Source organism: Schistocerca americana, chromosome 3 (genome assembly GCF_021461395.2).
Source record: "Schistocerca americana isolate TAMUIC-IGC-003095 chromosome 3, iqSchAmer2.1, whole genome shotgun sequence".
Classification (NCBI taxonomy): domain Eukaryota; kingdom Metazoa; phylum Arthropoda; class Insecta; order Orthoptera; family Acrididae; genus Schistocerca; species Schistocerca americana.
This window is the reverse complement of record NC_060121.1, coordinates 669252501-669280438: the sequence shown is the minus strand read 5'-3', so window position 1 is coordinate 669280438 and position 27938 is coordinate 669252501. Positions and strand designations below refer to the sequence as shown.

The window sequence follows — 27938 nt, the reverse complement described above, 5'->3', positions numbered from 1 at the left end:
TTTTGGCCCGATACAAGAGCAAGGAATCTGGAAGAAGAGACCAACATCAGAATTATATAAATACACAGACAAGATTACAGATACAGTAAGGAAAAGAAGAATGCAGTTCTACGGACATATCCACAGGATGAATGAAAACAGAATTTCAAAGCGAATTCTTAAAGTCATCAACTCAGGCAGGGGAAAAACAAAATGGATAAAAGAAGTTGAAGAGGACCTCAGACAAGCACAAATAACAGTAAACGATGCAGAAAACAGAACTGAATTCAGGAACATCATCAAAAAACATAAATTTGACACCACAACACAGAAGAGACCAGGATGCAAATGGACAGCGGAGCGAAAGAAACAACACAGTGAATACATGAAGAAAATTTGGGCTCAGAAAAAACACAAACAATCATCATAAAGGAATTCAAGTTCAAACGCTCTCTTAAATGGGAATAATCGAAAATAATAATAATAATAACACACCCTAGTAATTCAGCTTAACTTAAGCACACGGAAGTATTTCAACTTATTGCTACACGTGGTTTCATTGTGACCATTGGTCACTTCCGAAGATTACTACAATCCCATTAATATTACCTGCCTGACATTTAATTCTCCCCACAAAAGTTTCTGAAATAGATAAATTATTATTTCAAACTACTCTTAAATATTCCACACGCATACCATGTCTCCACTCTTTCTTCATTACGGAGCACAACTAAAACAGGTCTTAACAGCACAAGATCCAGCGGCAGAGTGCTGAAACATGGCCGTTCTTGAGGTTCTCTCCCACCTCTGTCGAAGTGGGGGAGCACCTTTCTACCGCATTGGTCAGCCACATTTCAGGCGCTCAAAGCTCAGGCAAATTTCATCTCTTTGGTCCCACCAAAGGTGGCTAAAGGATCGACTCAAAGATGATCATATATTCACATTCACTATCTGCGGTTAGCAGACGACCATACATTCATTCATTTCACAGATCTCACCAAACTGGATGTAGGGATTTACTTTGTGGGAGTGCACATGTGATCAATTAAATAAATAAATTGTTATTCTTTCCCACACTGGTATCCGGCTTCGCTGTATTAATTGAAATTGAGTTATTTTACAAAAAAAAGTGTGTTCTTCTGACAAAAATAATGAAGTATGTTGTACCTATTTTCAATGTCGGGCAGTATTGTACCCTTTCACCCTATACCATCTTTTTGATTTCTATCGACAGTAGCTACTCCATTCTCTTGGAAATTAGGAAGAAGGGGTCTTATTTTACTGTCCTTCTCCCTGAAGATAGATATACCCACATCAGAAGTCATATGGTCAATATCACCTCGTCTTTATAATAAAGATATACCAATAGTTCGTGTCCTATGCCACTTGTGGTGGTGGTGGCAGAGCAAGAGTGGGATATTAGTCATTTTCTGTCTGCAGAAACGTTCCTGCATGGATATTTCAATTCTCCGCCATTTTTTACAACTCCACAGACGTTTCATGGTATTAGATTCCTCTTAGGTGGCGTGATAATATGTATGCCATTGTTTTTAACACACTAATTTGTTATGCAGGGACAACTTCCTTGCAGTGAAACGTTGGTGTGGTATGTAGCAAGAGTGTATGTGTTTAAGTAATGCACTGTATAAACTGTTAAAGATTTATAGACTCATGTTTGTGTGTGTCTTTGGATGGAAAATTGGATATATTTAATCTTGGGAGAATATCAGAAAAATACCCCAAAACTGCTAAAAGTGCCCAAAAAATATAAAGAGCACTGTGCTGGTAGATTGATTCCATATCACTCTAGTGACAAAGTGACTCAAGCATTTTTAAGGAAAAAGTCTTACTAATTAAGATAAGAGTGATGTAACTACAGAGGCAGCAACATTTTGAAAACAAGTAACAAATTATTTTAATTAAGACAACTGAAATTGATGTACTGGGTCATAAAGTATAGGATAACACCCCATCATTTCTCACACTTCTACTGACATAAAGCATAGTAATTCAGCCTGTCATACCACCTGTACAACACACACTTGGGGTAAAGGAGTGGGAGGATGGAGAGTATGGGGAAGAGGAGGGGGCAAGTCGCAACTTAAAAGGACATTAACATCTGGGACTTGAATAAATGATAAAAAACGAATGGTCAATTTGTTTACATGAACTATGTCGTTTTTTATATAAGTGGCTCAGCCCAGTGAGTGATTGGTTTACATAGATGATGTCATTGTTTATATTTGGAAGAGAACATTTATGTGATTTGGAGCCAAGTCCACTGATAACACTTTGCATATGGAGAACAATAGTCCTTTGCTCCAGTACTGGTGCACCTCCACTACTATTTGAATTTCGGGCCAATCTCTACTTACTTTTTGCAGCTATCACAAGGGTCACAGGTACTTTTGCCCTCATACTCATATGTCCCCCCAACATGTTGGGTACAGATATCGACGTAAATAAATTCGTTCTTTATTGATCTGTTTTATGTGTATTACATTTGTGAGGGTGCAAACCACATATTTAAAACCGAATAAATATACAAGTATTCACTTACATCTCAAACTTTGGTGCGTATACTTCCTAGTTTTGACAGTTGCTCTTAAACGCACGTAACTGCACGTAGTGGATTAGAGATGCCAGCTTCCGAGTATAAGCACCTGCCAGTGACATTTAATTCTCAATCTGGACTACATTGTTCACACATAAGCAGTACTTAAAAAGTGTGGTGTTAATCCTCTGGTTAGTCTACATTTTGCTCACAAGGGAGTGTTGAACATAATGCTACCTGTGGAAATTTTAAATCAGTGAGAATGAATTCAATTGAGATGGTCTTCCGTAAATTTAGATCTAAAGAACATCCAGTTAATTGAGATGGTCTTCCGTAAATTTAGATCTAAAGAACATCCAGTTAACAACAGATTCTTTACCTGTGATATCTACTACTACTGGCAGAGGACATATTGGCTTATTGCCAGCCGCCATGAGGACTTTTTCTCGTACATGACTAATACTTATATCGTGTTGCTAGGGAAAACTATCCGAAAAATATTAAATTTTACCAAGAGGACATGTAGTAAATCTTAAGCAATTTTTCAGCAAAGTGAAAAATAAGAAAACAAAACATGCTCACCATCCTAGTGAATTCAGTGACAAGAGTTGGTAACAATGCATGAACCACACATATCGAACTGTCTAACGTATCATATTTTTTCTGTGGGTGGATTATTCACCAAAAGTGTTGAATATCTATAAGATAAATCTCCTGTGTGGTAAAGTACAACTGTTTCATGATGGATGACGGCTTTGCTTCAGGAGTGGGGCATGTATGCTCCTCTCATACCATTCCGACCAGTTGTGGAGGCTGATGGACAGGACACGTTTCTACCAAGGCATCCAGTTCATCTACAGCCCCACACTGCTGTTCCATGGCTGTTAGGGGTCACTAAAGAAGAAGGAAGCTTCTTTGCAGGAGGTAAGACTTTGAACTTCACAGTGTATTTACGGTCTTTCACATGTATTGCTGAGCAAATGGTTCGGTGATTGAAGTTCATACCGCACGAAATATGTTGGCGTATTGTGCCTCATTGCCATCACTTTTGACGGTGACAACTTGGGGAATTTACATGTTAAGACATTAATTGAACGAAGGAGTCTGCCATTAAATACAAAAGGAAGTGAAACTGACAACTGCACAATATGTATAGCACTCAGCTAATGATGGGGAACTTCGGAATCGGTATTGAATTGGATCCATTTCCTGCCCTACACAATGAACCATAAAATGAAAAACAGTATGGATATTATGTCGTCTTTTACGACTGTATAAAGCCTTATTTCGCCCCAACGCATTTCGCTTAATCTAAAGCATGTTCACTGGTCACCGTAACGATGAGCGTTTCGTTTACATATCGGTTTTACTAAATAATAAACAGTTCTCATTTTTAAAGTGACTGTTTTATAACGTATGTTTCTTGTCGCCTGTATTATTTCAATGCATTCTTCTGTACTCCCATGATATCTGTGAAATTGTGAGAGTGGCTGGGAGACCTTAAAAAAGGAAAGAACAACAAAGAACAAGACTTTAAAGAACAGTACTCACGTCTCATGCTTATGGTTGATAAGAGGATAATAACAGTGGGTCCAGTGGCAATCACACTAGTTACCACCCATAGAGATTACAGTTAGATAAACGAGGTAGAATGAGTATATGATCAATGTCACTGATAAGGATTTCCAGTGTCATATCACGCACTTGGGCGAACTAAATCTAGGTCATCCCCGTAGTCCTCTCCCCCTGGCGACCGCTTGCATGTGTATGTGGTGTCATCGAGGGGGCCCATTTCCCCCCCCCCCCCCCCCCCCCCGTTCCCTCTGTGCCCCTCCCAACCCTCCTGGGTCGATGAGATTCAAGCACTCCCTCCCCCCTCGCTATCTTCATCTTTTATAACTGAGGCACTTTAGTGGGTGGCTTCACTCCGGAACTGCAGAATGAGGAGAGGGGCGACAGGTACCTTGTGTTAATAAAAAATTATTGTAATTACGTTAAGTCACATCACTTGAGGTCTGTTTGTTAATAACAGAATTAAATGTACTTGCTTTTCGCCAGTCAGACATAGGCAGCCCAGGTAAATGTGCAAGTACTCTCATTTTTCGACAATTTTACGCATTCTTCCAAATTTTTTCGTATTTCCCCCTATTTTCCACAATTTTACGTTATTTCCGTATTTTTTCAGAACTTGGCCTAGTTATGTGAGTACCGAGCCACTGCTTTCCATGTCACATGAAAATTGTGTAGCATCAGGTCATGTCAGGACCTCGCGTGAAAGTTCTCGTCTACATCTACATCTACGTGATTACTTTGCTATTCACATTAAAGTGCCTGGCAGAGTGTTCAATGAACCACCTTCAAGCTGTCTCTCTACCGTTTCACTTTCTAACGGCGTGCGGGAAAACCAGCACTTAAATTTTTCTGTGCGAGCCCTGATTTCTCTTATTTTATCGTGATGATCATTTCTCCCTATGCAGGTGGATAACAACAGAGTTTTTTGGCAATCGGTGGAGAAAACTGGTGATAGAAATTTCATGAGAAGTTCCCGACGCAACGAAAAACGCCTTTGTTTTAATGATTGCCGCTCCAATTCACGTATCATGTCTGTGGCACTATGTCGCCTATTTCGCTGTAATACAAAACGAGCTGCCCTTCTTTGAAGTATTTCGGGCGGACAAGCGTGATGTCAGCAGTCTCTTTAGTAAACCTGTTGCACTTTCTAAGTGTTCTGCCAATGAATCGCAGTCTTTGGTTTGAACAACCCACAACATTATCTATGTGATCGTTCAAATTTAGGTAAAATGCAAATGCCGTGTGGCTAGGGCCTCCCGTCGGGTAGATCGGTCGCCTGGTGCAAGTCTTTTGAGTTGACGCCACTGCGGCGACTTGCGTGTCGATGGGAATGAGATGATGATGATAAGGATAACACATCACTCAGTTGGGAATCGAACCCGGTCCCCTTCGTACGATACTCCGTCGCGCTGACCACTCAGTTACCGGGGACGGACGTTCAAATTTAGGTGATTTGTAATTGTAATCCCTAAGTATTTAATTGAATTTACAGCCTTCAGATTTGTGTGACTCATCGCGTACTCGAAATTTAGAGGGTTTCTTTTAGTACTCATGTGAATAACTTCACACTTCTCTTTATTCAGGGTCAATTGCCACTTTTTGCACCATACAGATATCTTATCTAAATAATTTTGCAGTTCGTTTTGGTCATCTGATGACTTTACAAGCCGGTAAATGACAGCATCATCAGTAAACAATGTAAGACTGCTACTCAGATTGTCTCCTATGTCGTTAATATAGATCAGGAACATTAGAGAGCCTATAACACTTCCTTGGGGGACACCGGATATTACTGCTGTTTTACTTTATGACTTTCCATCTATTACTACGAACTGTGACCTTTCTGACAGGAAATCACGAGTCCAGTCGCACAACTGAGGCGATACTCCGTAGGCACGCAGTTGGGTTAGAACATTCTTGTGAGGAACGGTGTCGATAACCTTCTGTAAATCTAAAAATATGGAATCAATTTGACATCCCCTGACGATATCACTCATTACTTCATGAGCATAAAGAGCTAGTTGTGTTTCGCAAGAACGATATTTTCTGAATCCGAGCTGACTATGTGTAAACAAATCGTTTTCTTCCAGCATTTCATAATGTTCGAATACAGTATACGTTCGAAAACCCTACTGCAAATCGACGTTAGTGATACGGGCCTGCAATTCAACGGATTACTCCTACTTTTCTTTTTGGGTATTGGTGTGACTCGAGCAATTTTCCAGTATTTAGGTACGGATCTTTCTGTGAGCAAGCGGCTGTATATAATTGCTATGTATGGAGCTATTTTATCAGCATACTCTGAGAGGAACCTGACTGGTATACAATCTGGACCGGACGCCTTGCCTTTTTAAAGTGATTTAAGCAGCTTCGCTACACCGAGGATGTCTACTTCTATGTTTCTCATCTTGGCAGTTGTTCTTGATTGGAATTCAGGAATATTTACTTCGTCTTCTTTGGTGAAGGAGTGTCGGAAAACCGTGTTTTATAACTCTGCTTTAGTGGCACTGTCATCAGTGACTTCGCCGTTGTTATCACGCAGTGAAGGTATTGATTGCGTCTTGCCACTGGTGTGCTTCATGTTTGACCAGAATCTCTTTGGATTCTCTGCCTGATTCGAAGACGTAGTTTCGTTGTGGAAATTATTAAAAGCATCTCGCGCTATTTTTCGATCTCCTGTAAAAGTTTTGCTAATTTTGTGGATTTTGGTTTCTTTTAAATTTGGCATGCTTCTTTCGCTGCTTCTGCAACAGCGACCCCTTTTGTGTACCATGGGGGATCAGTACCATCACTTCTCTCAATTGCTGTCCATACTATATCTTTGAAATAATTCCACAGCTTTTTTATGCTTATATGGCCAGTTTAGAAGGAACGAAGACTGTCTCTTAAAACGGCGTTAAGAGCATCTTTATCAGCTTTTTTAAATACATATACTTTACGTTGCTTTTTGATGGTTGTAAGTGCTACGGCTTTCTGCTTAGCAGCAACTGCGTTGTGGTCGCTAATCCCTGTATTCGTCACGGTGCTCCCTATTTGTCCAGGAGTATTTCTAGCTAAGAAGTCAAGTATGCTTTCGCAACCATATACGCTTCGAGTGGGCTCATGAACTAATTGTGTTCAAAATAATTTTCTGAGAAAGCATTCAGTACAATTTCGGATGACGTTTTATGCCGCCGGCTTTAAACGTGTAATTTTTCCAGCATGTCGAGGGTAGATTGATGTCACCACTCGGCTCTGCAGCAAAGGACCACAGTCGGTTCTATCGACGATGCTGCAGATGGTGTTTCGCTTTAATCTCGCGAGCAAGACTGGCAGTCTTTACCATTTCCGCTAGCCGACCAAAAACAGAGAGAACCTCCACCGAACCAAAGTGACACACGTCACTGGTACCGACATGAGCCACCACCTGCAGTTGGCTGCACCCTGCACTCTTCATGGCATCTGGAAGCACCCGTTCCACATCCTGAATGACTCTCCCCAGAATGCACTCAGTGTGCACACTGGCTTCCTTCCCCTCAAAAATGGCTCTGAGCACTATGGGACTCAACTGCTGGGGTCATTAGTCCCCTAGAACTTAGAACTAGTTAAACCTAACTAACCTAAGGACATCACAAACATCCATGCCCGAGGCAGGATTCGAACCTGCGACCGTAGCGGTCTTGCGGTTCCAGACTGCAGCGCCTTTAACCGCACGGCCACTTCGGCCGGCCTCCTTCCCCTCCTTGGCAGGCATGTTCCTAAGGGGCCCCATCACGCGCCTAACGTTGGAGCTCCCAACTAATGCCAGCACGCTAACAGCGTGTTCAGAGAGTTAGCTGCCCTTTGTAATAAAAAAAAAAAACTGAGTTAATGGATCAACGACGAACTGAAACGGATGTCTTGCGACGTCCGCCCCGAGCAGATACAACGAACGAAAACGAATAAAATGAGATTTAAAAAAAAACTACTAGCATACCCACCCTCTGTGAATGCGCAGACCTTGAGGGTTGAGAAGCTTCCTCTGGAACAGGGTGGACGACTGCATCCAGCTCAGTGACATCGTCAGCCACAGATAACGCCAATTACCTGTTCGTCAAACGAACTGGGGAGGCCCTACGATCGGCCCCTCAGAAAGTTTTTCGCTGCCTGCCAGACTTTGAAATGATCTCCCACTCGACCACAAAAGGAGGGTCAACTTCAGTGCAGGCAGTACCCGGGGCGGATACAGCAGTGGACCGATCAGTTGACACGTGGGACGTGCTCGACGTCCCTTGCATCCCCGCGTCCAACCCCTGACAGTGATGCCGCTTGGCAGCAGCCTCAAGCTGTGTGATGGAAGGCAATGTAGCCTGGGGCTGCGAGCGAAGGGTCCCCAACTCAGCTTGCATCTGTATACAGCAGTCACAGTTTCTATCCATTACTGCAGTCGCTCCTGTTTGAAGCTTGTAAAAATATGTAATAAACGAATGGTGTACTTGATTCATTAGCAGCAGGAATTCGAAGTGCTCTCTTACTAACGGTCTAAACGACATTGAGCTACACTAACAAAAACAAACAAAATCCTGTATGATACGAGGCTCGATAAGAATGGCAGTACTGTACTATACGCTGTTATTAAAATAAAAGTTGTGTCATGTCATGTCAATTTTACATCAACGTCATGTCAATGACATGATGCCTCGGCCAATCACAAAAAAATGGTTCAAATGGCTCTGAGCACTATGGGACTTAACATCTGTGGTCATCAATCCCCTAGAACTTAGAACTACTTAAACCTAACTAACCTAAGGACATCACACACATCCATGCCCGAGGCAGGATTCGAACCTGCGACCGTAGCAGTCGGCCAATCACAGTTCAGCAGCACGTGTCCACACGTATCAGAATTATTTATCGCTGCTGTCACTAGACCACTATTGTGCATGACATCATGGTGTATGTGTTAGAAATGAACCGTTTCCCTATTGGTGATAATAATGGCGTCACGATGTATTAATGACGTTATAGCAAATACTATAAGCACTGCAGTTTTACCAATTTCCGACCAAAGATGTAGGAAATACAACTTGATAGATAACCCTGCTAAGCCAACATTATCTTGCTAAAAGTAGCACGTTGTTGCAATAATTATGTAATTGTAAATTTATGACGTCATAGTAAAATTTTTATTTTATTTACATGTCAAGTTCCGTAGGACCAAATTGAGGAGCAAAACTCCAAGGTCATGGAACGTGTCAGTACATGAACTTACAACATAAAAGTAATAACAGATAAAAATAAATGTTCGTGAACCTGAAAGAAATCAGTCCATAAGTTTAAACAAACGCTATCAGCCTTACATCTGAGGTTTATCAATATCCAAGTGAAGATTCTGAGTGTACAAAAAGTAGCACACTGCTACAAAATACGCACCTAGAGAGGTGACGAATATGTCCAGCGAAATGAGTCATGGCTATAAGATAGAGCACAATTTTTTGCCACTACCATAGCTGCCGACTCCAAGGCCGCGAAGAAGAGTTTCTGCCCAACACCCATCATCCGACCAGGATTTTCGGGGAAATTTGCACAATTTACGTGTAATCGCCTCAGATGCGACTGTGCTGGCTGATGGTTGGAAGAAAAAGCTGTTTCGAAAAAGGTTACACCAGGCAGAATCATCCCACCTATGACAAACAGATCCAAACACATCCCTGGAAATACGTGGACTCTGTTGCTGATCAGCGTCAAACACTCCCCTCCCCTTTTCTCTCTGGAGCTCTTAGAACTAAGGTGCCCCAGCCATCATTCTTTCAAAACTAGCGCTTGTACACGGGTGGCATCAGCCTCGGTCAGCCACAGTTACCAGGCAGAAGGAAAAGGTGTCTAACCTACCGCAACATGATATGAACTATCGCAGTATTACAGTGTGACATCACTGTAAGACTTGTAAATAATCCAAAGCGTATAGAAACATCGCCGACGAACAAATAAAACTGAGCAATGAACATACCGCAGAAAAAGCGCTATTTCTACATATGAAGTTATCGACTGGCTGAGGTCGCCACTTCTCTCGCTATACAATAAATGCGATTTTAGAGAGAGCTGCAGAGTTCGCATATCATATGATGATAAGCCGATTCTCCAGACACACACATGTTATTTGAATTCATCTTCCACAAACAGGAAGCAACTTACGAATAACACACGTACAATGACTGCATGCAGATCACCACCATATCTTCTCGAATACCACAATCGCCTCCAGTGAACGCTGCTTCCATCACCACCGTGAGTCTCCAGATAGCTTAGAGGATTACACCTGACGATGTAACGGTGCTCCTCGCATACGTGAAACGTCTAGCCCTGTGGAAGATCCACAACGTGTTGACACTGGATGTCAGTAACGGGCAGAAACCGTCCTATGGAAAACTGATAAATGAGGTCCCTACGCACTGTGATAGAGATTCATGCGTGTTCTCTGAATCAGTCAATGAACTCGGAATGAAGGCGACCTCAAAAAAGTAGCCGTGAGCTGCTGAATTTACACGTACGCTATTATTAAGAAAAATACGACGATATCTTCTGTCAAATAAAATGTATAATTTTGGTAGCAAATACATTCCAACACGTACCCATCATCAAGCGCAGTATGTTGGACGCTAAGATTTTACCACGAATCCTCCTCTCTCATGGTTCTCATATATCGCCAGAACTGCAGAAGGTCACAACACCGTCATTCAAGATGATGCATACGTCGGCTAATATCAGAGTCAATTTGATATTCTGATGCTGCCAAGAGGAGTCCGTAGATAGGATATTACTAAATTTTTGTTTTAGTTCTCTTCTATGATGGTCTATGTAAGAATTATTTTGGAAATAGCTCATAACTCTTGCATGTAAAGAATTCCTCTTACAGATAACTAACCTATGGGTAATTTATTTTTCGAATATAACTTTAAGGTAATAATATAACACAGCTATTAATCATAACCGTAATTATTCTCAATAGGGAATGTGGCGAATTTCATGATTCTCAGCGCATGATAAAAGAGAAGTCCATTGGGAGAAAAAAATTCTAGAAGTTTAAGGATGTCATGGAACCTTAGTTGTAAGACTACAGACCAATGCATGCAACTATATCCATAGCCTTACAAGACGACATGTTCGTCACGTTACTTCGCGTATGCGTTATTCACTTCTACGTATTATAAGTGAATCACGTCACTTCCTGTAATACATCTCATCTATTAACGCAACCTGTTATGGGCCTCAGACCGACGATCAAATCACGCGAGCAGTCCTCTTTTCTTTTCTCTCTTTTCTTTTACTTAAAAAATGTCGGAAAACGTGTCGAATCAATTCCCGAAACGTAGTATGTAAGTGATAAATAATTACAGACTAGATTATTCATAATGGATAATCACTGGTATCTTTGACAGAATACTGATATTAGCATGACAGTATGGAGCTGTGTCGCACTTCCAGATAGACACTAATGGGTGAAAGGAACTGGTACAGGCATGCGTATTCAAATATAGCGGTATGTAAACAGGCAGAATACGGCGCTGCGGTTGGCAACGCCTATTGTAAGACGCAAACATCTGGAGCAGGTGTTACATCGGTTACTGCTGCTACAATGGCAGATTGTTAAGATTTAAGTGAGTTTTAACGTGGTGTTACAGTTGGAGTACGAGGGATAGGACACAGCATATTAAAGGTAGCGATGAAGTGATGATTTTCCAGTACAACCATGTCACGAATGTACTGTATCAGGAACCCGGAAAACATCAAATCTTTGACATCGCTGCCACCAGAAATAGATTCTCCAAGAAACGGACCAACCACGACTGAAGAGAGTCGTTCAACGTGACAGAAGTGCAACGCTTCCGAAAATTGCTGCAGATTTCGATGCAAGGCCATCAACAAGTGTCAACGTGCGAACCATTCAACGAAACATCATCGATATGGGCTTTCGGAGCCGAGGGCCCAGTCGTGTACCCTTGATGACAGCACGACACAAAGCTTTACGCCTCGCCTGGGCCCGACAACACCGACATTATACTGTTGATAACTAGAAACATGTTGCCTCTCGGACGAGTCTCGTTTCAAATTGTATCGAGCGGACGGGCATGTACTGGTGTGGAGACAACCTCATGAATCCATAGACCCTGCATGTCATAAGAGGACTGTTCAAGCTGGTAGAGGCTCTGTAATGGTGGGGGCGGGTGCAGGTGGAGTGATGTGGGGCCCCCGATACGTCTAGAAACGACTCTCACAGGAGACACGTACGTAAGCATCCTATCTTATACCTTGCGTCCATTCATGTCCATTGTGCATTCCGACACAATTGGGCAATTACAGGAGGACAATATGCCATCCCAAACATCCACAATTGCTACAGAGTGACTCCAGGAACACCCTTCTGAGTTTAAACACTTCCGCTGGGCACCGAACTCCCCATGCCTTGCAACGCGCTTTTCAGAAGAGATCTCCACCCCGTCGTACTCTTATGGATCTGTCGACAGCCCTGCAGTATTAATGGTATCATTTCCTTCCACCACTACTTCAGACATTAGTCGACTCCATGCAGCACTTCTGCCTGCTCTTGTGAGCCCTATACGATGTTAGGCAAGTGTACCAGCCCGCATCTCGTGGTCGTGCGGTAGCGTTCTCGCTTCCCACGCCCGGGTTCCCGGGTTCGATTCCCGGCGGGGTCAGGGATTTTCTCTGCCTCGTGATGGCTGGGTGTTGTGTGCTGTCCTTAGGTTAGTTAGGTTTAAGTAGTTCTAAGTTCTAGGGGACTGATGACCAAAGATGTTAAGTCCCATAGTGCTCAGAGCCATTTAGGTGTACCAGCTGCTTTGTCTCATCAGTGTAATATTATGTGTTGTAGAAGTGCGTGCTGAAAAGCAATGCCTCTGAATTTTTAATGTGAAAACATTTTAAATAAAACAAACATTATTAACGTTCAGACCTTGATTTTTCATGTCCACATTTTTGCAGCCTTCTGTCGCTAGAAGACTCAGAATTGTAGCATGTAACATAGTGTTGTGTAACAAAACTATATTTGTGAGTAAACAGTGTGCTGTAATTGAGTTTCGAATTCTAAGAGTTCGTCCACACGTGGACCACCATCTCCTTCAGCATAACAATGCCAGGCCACGGCCGGGCCCTGCCACATCTGGAACAATCTAACGCCTTTTGTTCACTTTCACCGACCATCCTCCATACAGTCCTGACTTGGCACCATCCAACTATCATATGTTCCCAAAACTTAAACAACACCTTCGAGGACCTCACTTTGGTAGTGATCATGCGGTACAAAGTTATAACTGCGGTAAATAATCCCCTTCGCCTGCTTGTGAAGCACTTCCATTTATTGCAGTCACCTGATTTGTTTTAATCGCACTTAAACATTTACAGAAACACATTCACAGCTATACTGCTACAAGAAATAAAAAGAAAACAAAAAGTGACAGTTGATCGAATAATTCGGTTGGTCAGCACGAGTGCATCATGTAGGAGCGAGATCCTTGCTGCCTAGCTGTTATACGCTGCTAGCTGCTAGGAAACAGAATGAATATTATTGGCTGTCAGTGGTTAGTGGAGGGGGATGCGCAGAACGGCTGAAAACTGGGCCCTCTTCCTACATGACACAGACTTTAGTGCTTGCACCATTGTTAGTTGGTTATCACGACCATTTCCACATATCTCAAAATGTGGTCTATAGATACAATTTCATATTTGTTCCCTGCGGGTGTTTTGTTGAAAGGACCTATGAAATCAGTCGTGAGCAACTGAAATAGTGCTAATGCTTCACATAACCTTGGCAGTGGGATTCCTGTGTGGCATAGATTTACTTTCTGTGTGCACTAATTAGAGTTCCGCACATATTGGTCCATGTCTGCCTTACCATTCCTCCACCAGTACTTCTCTGCTACCCTCCTGTTAGTAGAACTACATCCTCCATGATCTTCTAATATGTGATTATGTACCTCCATGAATACTTTACCTCTCAATGGTGTTGGTACCAACACCCATGTTCCCAATTTATTTTCTTGCACACTAGCCAATCCTGCCCAGAAAACTGCGACTATTTACAAGATTCTTTACATTTATCATCCACTCTTTATATTTGTCATTCATCTCCTGTGCTGCATGTCGTTCCTTAAGCTCGTTACCTTCTATCTGCAACACCGCAAGGTTCCTACTCAATCCGTCTACATTCCTGTGTTTCTTTTCAGCTTTATGAATGATATAAAAACTAAATTCACTCAGCTGTACTGCCCATCGTGACTACCTACTAAACGGATCTTTCACCCCAGCAACCATTTCAGTGCTGCATGATCTGTTATCACTGGAAACTTCTTTCCATAGAGATAACACTTGAAGTAGATTATTCCATCAATAAGGCTCAACATTTCCTTTCCCATCATGGAGTAATTCTTGTTGGCTGAGTTTATCTGCCCTGTGCATATGCGAACAGATATCCCATACCGTCAACCTCCTGACTTAATACAACTGATTGCAAGGTAGGCCATATCACGTGGCAAGATTAATTCGTTATCGTAATTTGTAAACCCTGAGACAGGACTCTCTGTCAAAGCTTCTTTCAGTTTCTCAAAAGCACGCTGACAATCCGACCTATCAACGCTCTACATTTCTTTAGAAATTGCCTTAATGGTCTGACAATATCTGCAAATCCATTTACAAAGTCTCTACAATAATTCGAGATGCCAAGGATCGATTGGAATTCCTTCACAGATTCAGGTACAGGAAATTTACATACAGCAGTAACTATTTTGGGTTGTGTCTTAACCCCATCCTTACTAATAATATTACCAATGATACCACTTCTTGTAACACAAAATTTCTCTTCTCTGTACTCAACGTTGAACTTGCAGCAGGAATACCTCGATTAGGCATTGTATCTGCTCCATGTCACTTGCAAAGACGATTAAGTCATCAAGACACACCAAGCACTGAAGTTTTAAGTCCATTGCTGAAAAAATACTTTCACTGGCCTAAACAGTCTCTGTTCGTTGTAATGTTCAGAAAAGGGTTGTTCAGAAAGGAGTTGGCATCCATCAGTCGTGGCATTCAGGTGTCAATTATCACAACAAAATCTGTATTTTCGTGATCCATCTGATGACTGTTTGTGTACGATGACAATCCCCCCTCCCCTCTTCAGGGGCTATTACTTTCCTCAATAATCCCATCCTTCACTCGTGAGCAATGAATTTCTCCAGAATCGGTTGCAGATATCACAGTACCCTACACGGTTCGTGGTAAACTGGTGATTCATTGCCTGTTATATTCAGTGCTGTGTAAAATACGTTGCTGGTACACACCCTTTTGGAAGAAACCAATGACTGAATTCCACCTGTTCCTTATCAGTCTTCTTTAAGCTGTCCCTTTCCCTTCTACAGCAGTTTGAATGATGTTTGGCGTTTGTTTGTGACTGACACACACCTTTTTCCACTCTTCCTCCTCCAGGTTATCCACATTAGTGGTTGACAACCCCTTTGTTAACCTGAAATCCTCAACACTGAAATTATCCACCAACACAGGTACAATTTCTTCCCATTTAGCTCTTGTACGTATACAGGACATTTACAGGGGCAGATGTAGACTCTGACCACACTCTATTGGTTATGAACTGTAGATTAAAACTGAAGAAATTGCGAAAAGGTGGGAATTTAAGGAGATGGGACATGGATAAACTGACTAAACCAAGGGTTTTACAGAGTTTCAGGGACAGCATAAGGGAACAATTGACAGGAATGGGGGAAAGAAATACAGTAGAAGACGAATGGGTAGCTCTGAGGGATGAAGCAGTGAAGGCAGCAGAGGATCAAGTAGGTAAAAAGATGAGGACTAGTAGAATTCCTTGGGTAACAGAAGTAATACTGAATTTAATTGATGAAAGGAGAAAATACAAAAATTCAGTAAGTGAAGCAGGCAAAAAGGAATACAAACGTCTCAAAAATGAGATCCACAGGAAGTGCAAAATGGCTAAGCAGGGATGGTTAGAGGACAAATGTAAGGATGTAGAGGCTTGTCTCACCAGGGGTAAGATAGATACTGCCTACAGAAAAATTAAAGAGACCTTTGGAAAAAAGAGAATCACTTGTATGAATATCAAGAGCTCAGATGGAAACCCAGTTCTAAGCAAAGAAGGGAAAGCAGAAAGGTGGAAGGAGTATATACAGAGTCTATACAAGGGCGATGTACTTGAGGACAATATTATGGAAATGGAAGAGGATGTAGATGAAGATGAAATGGGAGATATGATACTGCGTGATGAGTTTGACGGAGCACTGAGAGACCTGAGTCGAAACAAGACTCCGGGAGTAGATAACATTCCATTAGAACTATTGACAGCTTGGGAGAGCCAGTCCTGAAAAAACTCTACCATCTGGTGAGCAAGATATATGAGACAGGCGTAATACCCTCAGACTTCAAGAAGAATATAATAATTCCAATCCCAAAGAAAGCAGATGTTGACAGATGTGAAAATGACATAACTATCAGTTTAATAAGTCACGGCTGCAAAATACTAACACGAATTCTTTACAGACGAATGGAAAAACTAGTAGAAGCCGACCTCGGGGAAGATCAGTTTGGAATCCGTAGAAATACAGGAACACGTGAGGTAATATTGACCCTACGACTTATCTTAGAAGCGAGATTAAGGAAAGGCAAACCTACGTTTCTAGCATTTGTAGACTTAAGGAAAGCTTTTGACAATGTTGACTGGAATACTCTCTTTCAAATTCTGAAGGTGGCAGGGGTAAAATACAGGGATCGAAAGGGTATTTACAACTTGTACAGAAACCAGATGGCAGTCATAAGAGTCGAGGGACATGAAAGGGAAGCAGTGGTCGGGAAGGGAGTGAGACAGGGTTGTAGCCTCTCCCCGATGTTATTCAATCTGTATATTGAGCAAGCAGTGAAGGAAACAAAAAACAAATTCGGAGTAGGTACTAAAATCCATGGAGAAGAAATAAAAACTTTGAGGTTTGCCGATGACATTGTAATTCTGTCAGAGACAGCAAAGGACTTGGAAGAGCAGTTCAACGGAATGGATGGTGTCTTGAAGGGAGGATATAAGATGAACATCAACAAAAGCAAATCGAGGATAATGGTATGTAGTCGAATTAAGTCTGGTGATGCTGAGGGTATTAGATTAGGAAATGAGACACTTAAAGTAGTAAAGGAGTTTTGCTATTTGGGGAGCAAAATAACTGATGATGGCCGAAGTAGAGGAGATATAAATTGTAGACTGTCAAAGGCAAGGAAAGCGTTTCTGAAGAAGAAAGATTTGTTAAGATCGAGTATAAATTTAAGTGTCAAGAAGTCATTTCTGAAAGTATTTGTATGGAGTGTAGCCATGTATGGAAGTGAAACATGGACAATAAATAGTATGGACAAGAAGAGAATAGAAGCTTTCGAAATGTGGTGTTACAGAAGAATGTTGAAGATTAGGTGGGTAGATCACGTAACTAATGAGGAGGTATTGAATAGGATTGGGGAGAAGAGACGTTTGTGGCACAACTTGACTAGAAGAAGGGATCGGTTGGTAGGACATGTCCTGAGGCATCAAGGGATCAGAAATTTTGCATTGGAGGGCAGCATTGAGGGTAAAGATCGTAGACGGAGACCAAGAGATGAATACACTAAGCAGATTCAGTAGGATGTAGGTTGCAGTAGGTACTGGGAGATGAAGGAGCTTGCACAGGATAGATTAGCATGGAGAGCTGCATCAAACCAGTCTCAGGGCTGAAGACCTCAACAACAACAACATATATAGCACTTCTTTTCACTAAGCAACCTGTCTGATCTAGCAGTTTTCCTACTATTAGTGGTTTCGCCACACACGGCATCCCTACCAGTAAACTAGACTTAACGTTAACCCAAAGCACTTTCCTAGTATCCTTAGATACACAATTGTGTGAAATGAGATTTCGTGTATCCGTTGTTTCAATGGTTTGTCATATGCGATAGACTGACTCCCCTTGTGGCATTGCTACACTGGCAACTGTTTTGCCAACTGAAAAATTTTTCTGTCTGGCTCCACTGTGCATTACCTAAGACCAATTTTGGTACATTGTTAGTGCAAGGAATCCTACACCAGAATCATGTCATAGCCCTCAGTTACATGTGGCTCTAATTCTACATATTGTCTGACCTGAACCAAAACCAGGCAAAACTCTATGCCCATCAATTCCAATGGTGTGACATCCTTATCCCTCACACACAGTCTATACTGTGACGAGTTCCACTGTCTATATTCCACCAGGTTCCCAATGCCAACTCACAAATGCGGCCCTGTCTCCAATAACTTCTCGCAATTCTTCTTCCACACTGACCCTTCCACTGTACACCTAACCTAACCTAACCACCTCTGCATACGACTCTGTAGCATCAAATTTTACTGGGATTACCCACAGGTGGACCTTGAGTTCCCTTTGGCGTTTAAAACTTGTTTCGTCGCTAGTTCCCTGTCTCTGAAGCTACTGTTGCCACGTTTGTGACCTTCAACCCTGTTTCCACTGTTTTGTGGCTGGCGATATTGCTTCTACACATGCCCATCTGCCTATACCCATAACAACTTCTACCTGCTCAAGACACTGCCTGCCTTATTGGCAACCCAGTCGATACATCAATTTCCTCACATTCCACTGCCAACCTGAAAGCTGACTGCGAATCAGTTAGAAGCTTTATTCACACTCTTCTCGACATTTCCGAATGGAATCTTCTTGAAAATGCTTAAAGGACCCTCTGCTTAGCCTCCCGTAAACTTACTTCATTTACAACATGCTACCCCAACATGTATGTACAACCATTGAACTTCCTTTTTCTATCTGCAAGTTCTTCTACCACTTCTCCATTCCAAGTGTTCTCTAAAATGTCTGGCTCCGATCTGCTCCATAACCCCTTGAACTAACCCAATTTTAAATTCTTCAAATGTTTCAGCTCCATTGACAGTCTGTGTATAACCCCCATATCTTTTGTCTCTCCAGTTCATATTCATTTTGCTATCCTCAAACATTCTCCATCACACCATCCTTCCATCTCCCACCAAAAACGCTTGCACATTCCCAATTGACTTACAAGAGAAGGGAGAAATTGCAGATGACAAATACACTCCTGGAAATGGAAAAAAGAACACATTGACACCGGTGTGTCAGACCCACCATACTTGCTCTGGACACTGCGAGAGGGCTGTACAAGCAATGATCACACGCACGGCACAGCGGACACACCAGGAACCGCGGCGATGGCCGTCGAATGGCGCTAGCTGCGCAGCATTTGTGCACCGCCGCCGTCAGTGTCAGCCAGTTTGCAGTGGCATACGGAGCTCCATCGCAGTCTTTAACACTGGTAGCATGCCGCGACAGCGTGGACGTGAACCGTATGTGCAGTTGACGGACTATGAGCGAGGGTGTATAGTGGGCATGCGGGAGGCCGGGTGGACGTACCGCCGAATTGCTCAACACGTGGGGCGTGAGGTCTCCACAGTACATCGATGTTGTCGCCAGTGGTCGGCGGAAGGTGCACGTGCCCGTCGACCTGGGACCGGACCGCAGCGACGCACGGATGCACGCAAGACCGTAGGATCCTACGCAGTGCTGTAGGGGACCGCACCGCCACTTCCCAGCAAAGTAGGGACACTGTTGCTCCTGGGGTATCGGCGAGGGCCATTCGCAACCGTCTCCATGAAGCTGGGCTACGGTCCCGCACACCGTTAGGCCGTCTTCCGCTCACGCCCCAACATCGTGCAGCCCGCCTCCAGTGGTGTCGCGAGAGGCGTGAATGGAGGGACGAATGGAGACGTGTCGTCTTCAGCGATGAGAGTCGCTTCTGCCTTGGTGCCAATGATGGTCGTATGCGTGTTTGGCGCCGTGCAGGTGAGCGCCATAATCAGGACTGCATACGACCGAGGCACACAGGGCCAACACCCGGCATCATGGTGTGGGGAGCGATCTCCTACACTGGCCGTACACCACTGGTGATCGTCGAGGGGACACTGAATAGTGCACGGTACATCCAAACCGTCATCGAACCCATCGTTCTACCTTTTCTAGACCGGCAAGGGAACTTGCTGTTCCAACAGGACAATGCACGTTCGCATGTATCCCGTCCCACCCAACGTGCTCTAGAAGGTGTAAGTCAACTACCCTGGCCAGCAAGATCTCCGGATCTGTCCCCCATTGAGCATGTTTGGGCCTGGATGAAGCGTCGTCTCACGCGGTCTGCACGTCCAGCACGAACGCTGGTCCAACTGAGGCGCCAGGTGGAAATGGCATGGCAAGCCGTTCCACAGGACTACATCCAGCATCTCTACGATCGTCTCCATTGGAGAATAGCAGCCTGCATTGCTGCGAAAGGTGGATATACACTGTATTAGTGCCGACATTGTGCATGCTCTGTTGCCTGTGTCTATGTGCCTGTGGTTCTGTCAGTGTGATCATGTGATGTATCTGACCCCAGGAATGTGTCAATAAAGTTTCCCCTTCCTGGGACAATGAATTCACGGTGTTCTTATTTCAATTTCCAGGAGTGTATATATATTTCACAGTGTTCCCAACTGACCACAGAATGCCTTATACTCTGCTATAAATTGTGCTGTCCGTTTCAGTAAAATACACATGCCTCTGGCTCTGACACTCCTTGCGTCCCTGACTCTCCCAAAGCCTTGATCTTCTCATTACTCTTATTGGAACACTAACAATCATAAAACACACAAATTAAAATACATTAACTTAATTCTCACGTCTTGCCAACTTGATTCCCAGCACTGTATAGCATGTGCCATAATGCTTACACACTACTGCTACTGATTCTGTACATGGTGCTGAACGATCTTCCAAGTTATGCTGCATACATCAGATAGCTACTAGCGTATCTTGTCCCTCATTACCTCTAAGGTGTAACAAATTCACCAGCTTCTAACTTTTTAAAAAATCCACCCTAGAAAAAGAATTGTAGTCAAGGATCTTCTCCATGGCAACGATACTTCAACAACAATTAAATTTCATGACCCACTGTATCAAAGACCATAGGTTCAGACATTCCACTGAAAAGGCAAGTTGTAAGAGACTGGTGGAGATGTGTTGGGGGGGAGGGGGGAGGGTGCCTCATGAAAATTAACCAGCCTGTAATTCCATACGCTTTATTATGGTACCCCACAATAGCACTACACAGGAAACCGCAACTTGGTAGAGGCATTTGATGGCCTCCTGCATGTTACTGTTCCGCAGTGCTGACAGAATGCAGCATTGGCTTTTCAGTGGCCTATGACGTAGCTGCTTCCGTCATTGGCGACTACAGCTCCAGGCATCTTCGGCCAGCTGCACCCATGTGTATTGTGGTGCGACTCATGCACCCAACGCTGTCTAAAAGGCGCAACACCGCCGAAATAGTGACACTGACCCACTGGCCTCCAGTGACTGGCCGACGAGTTTGTTTTCCAGCGCAACCAGGACCAACCTAGTGGCAGCCTCAGGTCCTGCCGTCTCACGGCAGACCACCCTGATGCAGTATCAAGCTGTGCTTCGTGAACAGCATTCCAGATGGCGAAAGTTGACGCAGCCCTTAAGTAACACAGCCGTGATGTTAACAGAAGTGACTTAGTATAAAATATCGAAGTATTTGTATGCCTCAGAGCTGTGCTTGTTTGGGCTTTGTGAAAATGCTTATTTTTTTACGATGACGTATGTACATATCTGAGGATTTTAAAGTCTGACATGTACTGACGCGAAATCTGTGGAAGTATCACTTGAAAATGGCCCGAAGGCTGAAATCGCAATTGTGAAATAAATAATTTCTACAGTCAACCGTGAATATGACGTCCTTTGAAAAAAATCTACGTGACTGTGAACACTGAGAAATTAATCAATGCACTAAACGGCCGTCAGTGTGGAAAAGATTATGCTATCCACCACTTGGGTACTGCTGTGCCAACCGTTTCCACACCCTGCCAGGCTGGCTTGCCTCGCAACATTGCGAAGCCTACATTAAATTTTGTTAAGCATAACACCTGTATTTGAGCGTGGATAATGCTGCTGCAGTTCACTTCCAACTTCATGCATTTATGATCAAATATGGTCGTAGTGCAACAATAATAAAATCATGTTCTCAGACTTGGCACTATACGAAGTATCCACCGCTCACGATGTGGCTCACGAATTGATTACACGAATAGTCTGCCACACACTTCTCTCGTAAGCAAGTGCTTTGTTGAATCTACATTCTTGTAATGCTTGTACATCCCATACTGATTTAGAAATGAAGTTTACTTGTGGTGAATTTATGACCAAATATGCAACGTATAATTCTGTAATACCACTGTCAGTATGCCTGTTCGCTAGTTCGTGTGACCTGTATTGCTTCTGATTACCTGAAATGTGTGTACTTCCGCACAGTTCAACAGTAATTACTTTCATTCTCTTCAAGCTGTTGGGCTAGAGCCAATCTCAGTCTTCTTAGTATTCCTAAATGTGTAAAACACGCACTGGAACTCATTTGTAGCATGGTGTATGATCAGAATGACCACCTTCAGCAAATGATTTTTACAGATGGTTATTATTCGTACCAGTAGCAAAATCTTATCGATAATGGTCATGATGACTGAACTTAGTAACATGATCTTTTGGTACTACCTTTCAAACGTTACTGGATTTGCAATCCAGATACACTATTTTTGTGCAATATGCATAACCCAAGGCTACGGCGTCATGTGTAGATCCAGCAACGGCAAGCAACGATGTATGCGTAGTGCTACTCGGCATGCACAAACGCACACTTAGTGAGCCCAATAACCATATGAAAAAACTTGATGTTACTCTAGCATATAGGGTATCCGTCATTTATGAATATCGTTATGCATATCGTTTAAGTGTGAACTAAGACGTGTCTAACTCAGACTTAGGAACTTATTCGAGTGCCTATGCACCCTCTGAATCAAAATTATTGCTGGATAGATAACATTTAGTATTATACACCCACATGACAAACTGTGCTTAGTCTATTGTTCGTACTAGTAGTTTTCAGTTTCTAGTGGAATAGAATAGATATATAATGAACTAGGTGGTCGGTAAATACCGCGAATCAGCCCCTGCGGGAATTCCATCTGGGTCGCGCTACGGATCTCGCTATCCGGACAGACAGCCTCATATTTAGGATTACTGTCCGGTGTTGGCTGTTTGGGAAATTAGGTATGGCCTCTCAGGACATACGCAGTGGGTGCCCTTTGCAGTCCCGAGACACAAGGCAGAGATCTGGGTTGTAATCTCTTCGTCTGGCGACAGATCTGAAAGTTCTCAAATTCTTGGAACCATAAACCAGGCATAGCTTTTCGTTTTCAGCCCAGTCGCTGAGCACAATACCACGTTCATTGTTGCAAGCATAGGACCAATGACCATCGTGACTATTAAAAATCTCCAGCATAAATCGATGGGTGGACAGTGATCGGCAGAACATCCGCGGCACACTTGGTGGCTTGTAAATATTATTTATAACGGTCTCCTCCATTTGTATCGAGACATACCGGAATTCATTTCCTGTATTTGTTGAAATGAGGCGAGCATGGTCGGTATTGCTCCTCACATAGGTGTGCACACTGTGATGTTTAGCAGCAATAAGATTTTAGCCATAGATCCTACCTCTTTTACGCAGGTCATCCATAGTTGGAGTATGTACTTCCTGCATTACAAGAAAGTCAATATCATTATCTACAAGGAGTTTGGCATTATCTACAAGGAGCTTTTAGCTCGACTAATGCCTTCTCTGTTCAAATGACATATTCGGAGTGAAGAGTGAAGTCTTTTAATTAGTTGGTCCTGAGAAGGTTCATTTTTAAGGCTTTTTTTATTCTGATTTGTCTGCATTTTTGTAGCTAGGAAATCCAATATTTGTTCCAGCTGCCAATTAGTACCAGCCCATTTAGCATTACCCAGAGTGCACGAGTAGTATACTACTACGTACGCGGGCTAGTTTACACTCCAGCTCACTAAGGTCACATTTATCATATAGCCACAGAGGTACCATGAGGCCATGATTTCGTATGTAGAACTAGTTTACTTTTTTGCTGCACTGTAGAGTATTTGGATGGCTGCGACGTGTATACTGGCACAGGCAACAAGAGCTTGTATCTTAGAATTTTTTTAAACAAGGGGTGGAGCCCCTTCACGCCCACACAGGCATGATGGCCAACTCAAAAGGCCTACTGCCATCTCTTCATAAGGGCTAGTTTTCTCTAGAGTGAGGTGTGGCAGGATGTGGGTACTGCGATATTTGCGCGCGTCTGGTTACGGTTAACAATTAATACCCGCTCATCTGGAGGTACATTGGGTCGAAGTTGAACGAAGGGAAGCGGTTTAAACGGCAGAGGAAAAAAAGTGCCAAGGCAAGAGCCAAGGGAAAAAAACCTCTGCGATTGTTAGGTCGGGTGGTAAGAGCAGTAGCGGATGTCTTGCTGCCTGCCATAGGTCATGCAAGGGCAGGCTTTGTTAGTAGTGGGTATCATGCATGTCGATACCTTTGACGACGTGCCGTGCTGTTGCTCGGCGGCTGCCGCTGGATGCCAGTGTTGAACTCTCGATCAGCGTCAGCAACCTGCAACAGTTAGATTTATCATCGTTTTTGTGTCCGATAGTTCATATATCGGATTCACAGTGTAGGATGATGTTGGTGATTTGTTTCTGCGTCAGTGGGCGAGCGGTTTCCCTGCCGTGGCTTGTTGGTCGGCTCGAATAGCAGCTAGTAATTTCCCGTCAACGTTGCTGATACGCAGGGGCTTGCCGACGTTTGTCGCTTGTTGGTGTAGTTAGCTTGCCGTAGGTGGTTTTGCCCTAGCTACTAGTGTCTTTGGCCACTTATGCTTCCACCTATGGTTGTGATCGTAGTTTCCCAGATTAAAGATGAAAGGAATGTTCGAGTGTCTCTAGTTACTGTATAGTCGTGTGGCGTGTTTTTTGAATACTTCCTTGAGGTTTTCAAAGCGGTATTCTTTGTGAAGACCCACGGTGCGTGTGTTGCGTGGAGCGTTGCTAATAATTCGTAGCACTTCGTTCTGTATGATCTGCAGGCGGCGCAGTCGTGTAGGAGCTGCATATCCCCAGACGGGAGCTGCGTACGTCATCAGAGGTCTAATCAGTGTCACGTATATGGAGCTCGACATCCTCCTATTCAGTATGCTTTCCCTGTTGAGCATTGGGCAGAGTTGTTTGAGCTTCGAGTGCGCTTTGGTGGCAACGTATTCAATGTGGTGCCCCTCATGTAAGTTTCCGGTCCAGCCAGACACCAAGATATCTGACTTTCTCTCGGAAACGTATTGGGCGTGTATGTAGCGTTATCTGTCTACTGTGTTGATGTTTGCGCAATAGTTACGGTCTGCGTGTAAACAGAAGTGCTTCGCACTTGTCAAAGTTTACTTTAAGAGGAGGAGGAGGAGGAGATTAGTGTTTAACGTCCCGTCGTCAACGAGGCCATTAGAGACGGAGCGCAAGCTCGGGTTAGGGAAGGACGGGGAAGGAAATCGGCCGTGCCCTTCCAAAGGAACCATCCCGGCATTTGCCTGAAAGGATTTAGGGAAATCACGGGAAACCTAAATCCGGATGGCCGGAGACGGGATTGAACCGTCGTCCTCCCGAATGCGAGTCCAGTGTGCTAACCACTGGACCACCTCGCTCGGTTTACTTTAAGACGCCATCGTTCCGGCCAAGGCTCGGCAGTTCTGAGTGCCGTCTGTATTCGTGACGGTTTCCAATCTTGCGCAAGGATGGCTGTGTCATTCGCGTAGATGGCTAACGCCGTGTTTTGGTGCGAAGTCGTTAATGTACAGGTTGAACAAGATGGGCTCTAGGATGCTTCCTTGGGGTACTCCAGCTTCGATACTATGTTGTGTTGATTGTTTGCCCTCCACGTCAGTGTTGAAACATCTGTCCGTGACATGTGAGTGTATGAGACGTACGAGTCCGTCTGGGGAACCAGCTTCGGTTAGTTTGAGTATAAAGCCGTTGTGCCAGAGACGGTCGAAAGCTTTTTCGATGTCCAGGAACACGGCCCCTGTGGCTTTGTTCATGTTGTAGCCGTGTATTATATGTTCGACTACTCGGAAGAGTTGTTGTGTTGTCGAGTGGCGATTCCTAAAGCTGAATTTCTCGAGTCTTAGGGTGCCATTGGCGATGCAGTGCCTAGTGATTACCGTCTCAACAACCCTCCTGATCGAGCACAGCAGACTCGTGGGTCGGTAATTTTGTGGGAGGGAGTGATCTTTCCCTGGATTCCTGAACATCAAGACCTTGGCCGCCTTCCAAAAGTCAGAGAAGAGTTGGTGTTTTAGGATGGCATTCGTTACGTGTGCAAGGTATTCTACAGCTCTATCCATGAACTCCTGGAGGAAACGGTTTTGAATGCCATCAGGTCCAGGGGTTTTCCTAGCGTTGGTATGCTTGATAGCCCATGTGATTTCGTTTCTTAGGAGGACACCAACCAACAGGTCCTGGAGAAAGGCTTGGGGAAAACGATTGTACATAATTTGTTACCAAGAACTCCTTAAAATAATATATTCACCAACAACTCAAGGCTCAACAAAAATAGAACGAATTAGAGTTTAAACTTGAGCTTTCACCCTTTATACAAAGGCACTAAATGTGAAACCCCAGAAGCGACGCAAATTAGATATTCTTTAAAGTTTTCACAAAATCTTACCGTTCATCAGAACATTAAATAGTAATAATTTACGTCGAAAGTCATGCTGGGGCACGCCGTAATTTTAAAATTACAATAAAGTAATAGAGCGGCCCTACGTCAGATCAGGGCACAAAACCGCAGACGACACAGCAGACTCCAGACCAAGCCCACCGTGACAACAGCCGACAGAGGACAGGTGTGCACTGCAACGTACACAGTGAAGCTCTCTTAAGCGGTGAATAGGTTAAATAAAGCCAAAGCTTTTGCCTCGGTGCTAAAAGAAATCCAATAACTAATATTAAATCAATATGAAAGCGCCACTGAAGGTTAGCTCACCTCGTGTGACAACTTAAAGTTAACAAGTTCGATCCGGCCAGTGTGGCCGAGCGGTTCTACGCGCTTCAGTCTGGAACCGCACGACCACTACGGTAGCAGGTTCGAATCCTGCCTCGGGCGTGGATATGTGTGATCTCCTTAGGTTAGTTAGGTTTAAGTAGTTCTAAGTTCTAGGGGACTGATGACCTCAGATGTAAAGTCCCATAATGCTTAGAGCCATTTTGAACAAGTACACACGTAATTCCTACCGGCCAAGGATGAAAACTACTATAATCTTAAATGCATAACCAATATCAACAGCAGCGCGGTGTAGCTTCGTGGTCCGAGGTGCCTTACCACGGTTCACGGTTCGCGCGGTCCCCCCCCCCCCCCCCCCCCCCCGTCGGAGGTTCGAGTCCTCCTTCGAGCATGGGTCTGCGTGCTGCCCTTAGCGTAAGTTAGTTTAAGTTACATAAAGTAGTGTGTAAGCCTCGGAACCAATGAACTCAGTAGATTGGTCCCATATGAACTTAGCACAAATTTCAAATTTTTTTCAGTATCAGCACAATCTCAATAAATGTAGACGCATCCCTCAAACTAGCATCCACAACTCTAGGTATTCCAGTGACCTTATATTAGCTTAACGATCAAATCAGAGGTTCTTCAGAATTTCAGTTGTCCCTATGGAATTGTTTTTAGGACAGTTTACATATAATTTAACAGAGGCGACATCATTTAAGCATCATTTTTCTCAACGGTTGTAATGGTATCTAAGGGGAAACAAAAATCTTACTGGCTGCTAGAAACAAGCAAGTGCCAGTTAATAAAGCGGATCTCTTTTCTAGAGCCTAAGATAGAG

The 27938-nt window shown here is 43.5% G+C and overlaps 1 protein-coding gene across 1 annotated transcript in view; it reads left to right on the top strand.

The window, feature by feature from the left end:
- Positions 1-27938, top strand: part of LOC124606302 (venom carboxylesterase-6-like) — a 328193-nt gene that overhangs the window by 253892 nt on the left and 46363 nt on the right. The window contains exon 6 of the mRNA XM_047138284.1: positions 3298-3457. Coding sequence (XP_046994240.1) covers positions 3298-3457 — 160 coding nt within the window. The remainder of the gene's footprint in view (positions 1-3297; positions 3458-27938) is intronic.